At 40.7% G+C, this 3,988-nt stretch overlaps 1 protein-coding gene across 1 annotated transcript in view; it reads left to right on the forward strand.

The window, feature by feature from the left end:
- The window catches only part of gtpbp4 (GTP binding protein 4), a 12,169-nt gene extending 9,021 nt beyond the window's left edge, over positions 1-3,148 (forward strand). Inside the window, exons 12-17 of the mRNA XM_080034657.1 lie at positions 295-346; positions 669-769; positions 1,143-1,340; positions 1,751-1,816; positions 2,343-2,486; positions 2,984-3,148. Coding sequence (XP_079890783.1) covers positions 295-346; positions 669-769; positions 1,143-1,340; positions 1,751-1,816; positions 2,343-2,486; positions 2,984-3,136 — 714 coding nt within the window. The 3' untranslated portion in view covers positions 3,137-3,148. The remainder of the gene's footprint in view (positions 1-294; positions 347-668; positions 770-1,142; positions 1,341-1,750; positions 1,817-2,342; positions 2,487-2,983) is intronic.
- Positions 3,149-3,988: the final 840 nt, after the last annotated feature.

The following is a 3,988-nucleotide window of genomic DNA, read 5'->3' on the forward strand; positions in this document are numbered from 1 at the left end:
AAACAACAGTGGCTGAGTACATTGAAAGCCGTCTGTCTGTGTGTCTGTCCGTCTGTCCGTCTGTTTGTCTGTCTGTCTGTCTGTCTGTCTGTCTGTCTGTCTGTCTCTCTGTCTGTCTCTCTGTCTGTTTGTCTGTCTGTCTGTCTGTCTGTCTGTCTGTCTCTCTGTCTGTCTCTCTGTCTGTTTGTCTGTCTGTCTGTCTGTCTGTCTGTCTGTCTGTCTGTCTGTGTGTCAGTACATTGAAAGCCCTCTGTATTGTCTGTATAATAAAACAATGTATTGCTTGTCTTGCAGGAGAGAGATCTAGAGGTGGAGATGGGTGATGACTACATCCTGGACCTGCAGAGTAAGAAGAGTTTCCATTTCAAATAATCAAACTGTACTATACTATACTATCATACTCAAAGCCCTACTAACTCATACTAATGTTGACGTCAATTTGAGTATGTTGTGGTTGTGTATGAGAGTTTGTGTAGGCGAGAAATGCCCGGATGAGTACTAACTTCCGGGAAGATTTTGTGTATGGATCGATAGGTTGCTTTTCCCTACTCAACCGGCCCACAATGCATTGCGTCTTTTCAAACGACAATCAAACTGTAGAAATGCTCAGATTATAAATTATAATCTTAAATGTCTTTTGCTAATGTGATATTATTTGTTTTTCTCAGAATACTGGGACCTGATGAACGAGGATGAGAAGAACGACAGAGTGCCAGAGGTTTGGGAGGGACACAACATCGCAGATTACATCGACCCTGACATCATGGCGGTGAGTTTACTCTCTACGCGCTAGAATATTTCCTTTTTGGTAGATGTTATTCACAGCATGATGACTACTGAGGCAAATTATCTCAAAACTTTGAATTCAAATCATATTACGAACCACTGGCTTGATGAAATTACATTGAAACTTTTAGATTGTGCTTTTGGGCCATTAAATTAAAGGCACTGCAGATTAATTGAGTCAATTCTGACCTACTTAAAAAAGAAATTGTTTTGTTTGCAACTAGCAACACTAAAGTCTTACCCGATTGATATAGGCCTCTATATTCATTGAGTTCTATTAATTTTTCCTTATTTATCCCCTCTCTCTCTCTCTCTCTCTCTCTCTCTCTCTCTCTCTCTCTCTCTCTCTCTCACAGAAACTGGAGGCCCTTGAGGAGGAGGAGGAGTTGAAGGAGAAGGCCGGAGAGTACGACTCGGACGAGGAGAGTGAAGACGAGGAGATGCAGGAGATCAGAGCTCTGGCCAAACAGATCAGGGAGAAGAAACATCTCATGGTGGAACATTCCAAAGAGAAGGACGTCCACGGACCACGCATGCCCAGGACCGCTACCAAGGTGAGAGGGGGAGAGTGTGTGTGTGTGTGTGTGTGGGGGGGGGGGGGTGAGGGGCGTGGAGGGTGTGTGTGTGTGTGTTCATAAATGTTTGCTATAAGATGTTTAATACGTGGTAAACTATAAAAATGTAGAAACTTCTTTTGATTTAAAAAAATAAAATAAATCAAAATTTGAAGTTTTTTTTGTAAAAGCGCTTCCGTTATTAATGTTTGGTTGAGCATCAGGCGTCCGAGAAATAAGTAAAATAAGCTTAGGTTTGACATAAAATTCACCTCTAACCGTGTTTCTCTCTCTGTCTCTCTCTCCCTGTCTCTCCCTGTCTCCCTCGTGCTCTCTCTCTGTCTCTCTCTGTCTCTTTCTCTGTCTCTTTCTCTCTCTCTCTCTCTGTGTGTGTGTTTTTCTATCTACAGGTTGAAAGAAAGAAGCTGGAGAAGGAGATGGGAGATCTCGGTCTGGACATGAATGACAAGGATGATGTAAGTACTTCCTCTTTAGACATGTTGAATAAATTATAGCATTTAATAGTTTATCAAAAGTAAACAAAGTATTTTGTCAATACATTTATGACCACAGTATTAATGTACATTGTGAATGAACAGCTTTGATAATGCTTCAATCACTTTAATCACTGATTTAATCATTTTTAATTGTTAAGGTCTTTGTTCAGTTATGTACCTTCATGTCTATGTGTTTATTATATGCCACTCTACGTGCCTTTTTAATTCAAATAAAATAAAATAATTTTATTTGAAATATCGACATTCACACCTGCCTCGTGTGAATGTCGATAGTTAGCCTGCTGCTATCGGTGTATGAATGTGTGTGTGAATGGTAACGTGTAAATGGGAACAGGTCTCCCTTGCAAAACAGTCTTCGGACTCAATGGGATATACCTGTATAAATAAAGGTTAAAGAATAAAATAAAAAATTGATCTCTACAGTATAAATAAAGGTTGAATGAAAATTAATGAATGAATTGTTATGTCCCTCTCCTCCTCTCAGAGTCACTACGCGGCTCAGGGCCGACGTTCCAGGAGCATCACACTGAAACGTAAACGAGCCGTTTCCGTGGTGCCGACGTCCAAGACACGCAGCCAGAGCAACTCACGCCCGCCACGAGACCAGAGCGGGGTCCGGGATCCTAAGGTACACACACACACACACACACAGACATACACACAGACACACACACACTCACACGCACACACACACACAGAGTCACACACACACACAATCACACTCACTCACTCACTCACACACACACACACACACACACTTCTGTGGTACGCAAAGATGCACTTTATTATTATTTTTCACAGAAAGACACACAGACAGACAGACAGACTCACACTCACACAGACAGACTCACACACTCACACAGACAGACTCACTCACTCACTCACACGCTCACAGACAGACAGACAGACTCACAGACAGACAGACAGACACACACTCACAGACAGACAGACACACACACACACACAGACACACACACACACACACACCTATTCACACACACACACACACACACATTACCATCACATTAAAAAGCTTAAAACTCTCTGACATTCACCAACATTCCTCCAAAATGCATTAAAAGAAATCCCAAATAAACTAAATATCTGTTTCTGTTTATTCCTCAGATGGCAAGAGAGGCCAAGAAGCTGATGAAGAATTCCCAGAAAGACATGAACCGAATGGGCAAGAAGGGCGAGGCAGACAGGCACGTGTTCGACCTCAAGCCAAAACATCTCTTCTCCGGCAAGAGGGGCAAGGGCACGCACGACAGCAGATAAAACGCCCAAAAATAAACGTTTTTCTGCCTTTTTCTGCCTTTTCTGGACTATTGAAACCTGGACTCTCTTGTAAGGAAAATGTCGCTTCTCTGTGGAGATATATCTGTCGTTATTCTACACATTTTTTCGACCAAGCCCACATTTCATTTTCAACCGGGGACATTTTCTGGTCATTTAATGTGTTTGTGACTCTACTAGCGGTCTTCCTTTTGAGGATTTTGGCGATATTTTGAAAACTGTCAAATGTAAGGCTCTGTGCTGCATCCCATTCAAATGATTAATGGTTATGATAATAGTGTGTCTTCTGTATGTTAGCTCACTTCAGTAAAACTATAAAAAAAAATACTTTGAACTTTGTGGAAATCGGTGACTCGAAATTCAATTGTCTGGTGGTTAAGGACTGTCTTTGTAACTACAGTTGCCTTTTTTCAAACTTAACCGATTATAAATGACATCATAGGCTTAATATTCTTCAGTTGTTGAACTGATTTGTACACGATTTCACAAGGTTTTTCTCTGAAGTGAACTGATGTCTGTGGCCCAAGATTCAGAAATACTGGATTTACTTTGGATAAAGTGATGAAGAGATGGAGATGAATTCCTTTTGAGAAATATTCATTATGGAGGAAAGAATAATAATAAATATACACCTGATCTAAACTGCAGTCTGTCCATTTTGTCCATCACTGTTACTTGTCTTTCAAGGCCCCAGCTAAGGGAATTGTCAAGTCGGAGAAAATAACACATTTTATTTTGAAAATTATGAAAAAGTCCTATGAGGAATTTGGCTTGCTGTTATTTCACTCAACCTTGAACACACCTATTCTGTTTTAGCAAAGTTTCTCTTATATG

Source organism: Ammodytes marinus (genome assembly GCF_949987685.1).
Source record: "Ammodytes marinus genome assembly, chromosome: 9".
Taxonomy (NCBI): Eukaryota; Metazoa; Chordata; class Actinopteri; order Uranoscopiformes; family Ammodytidae; genus Ammodytes; species Ammodytes marinus.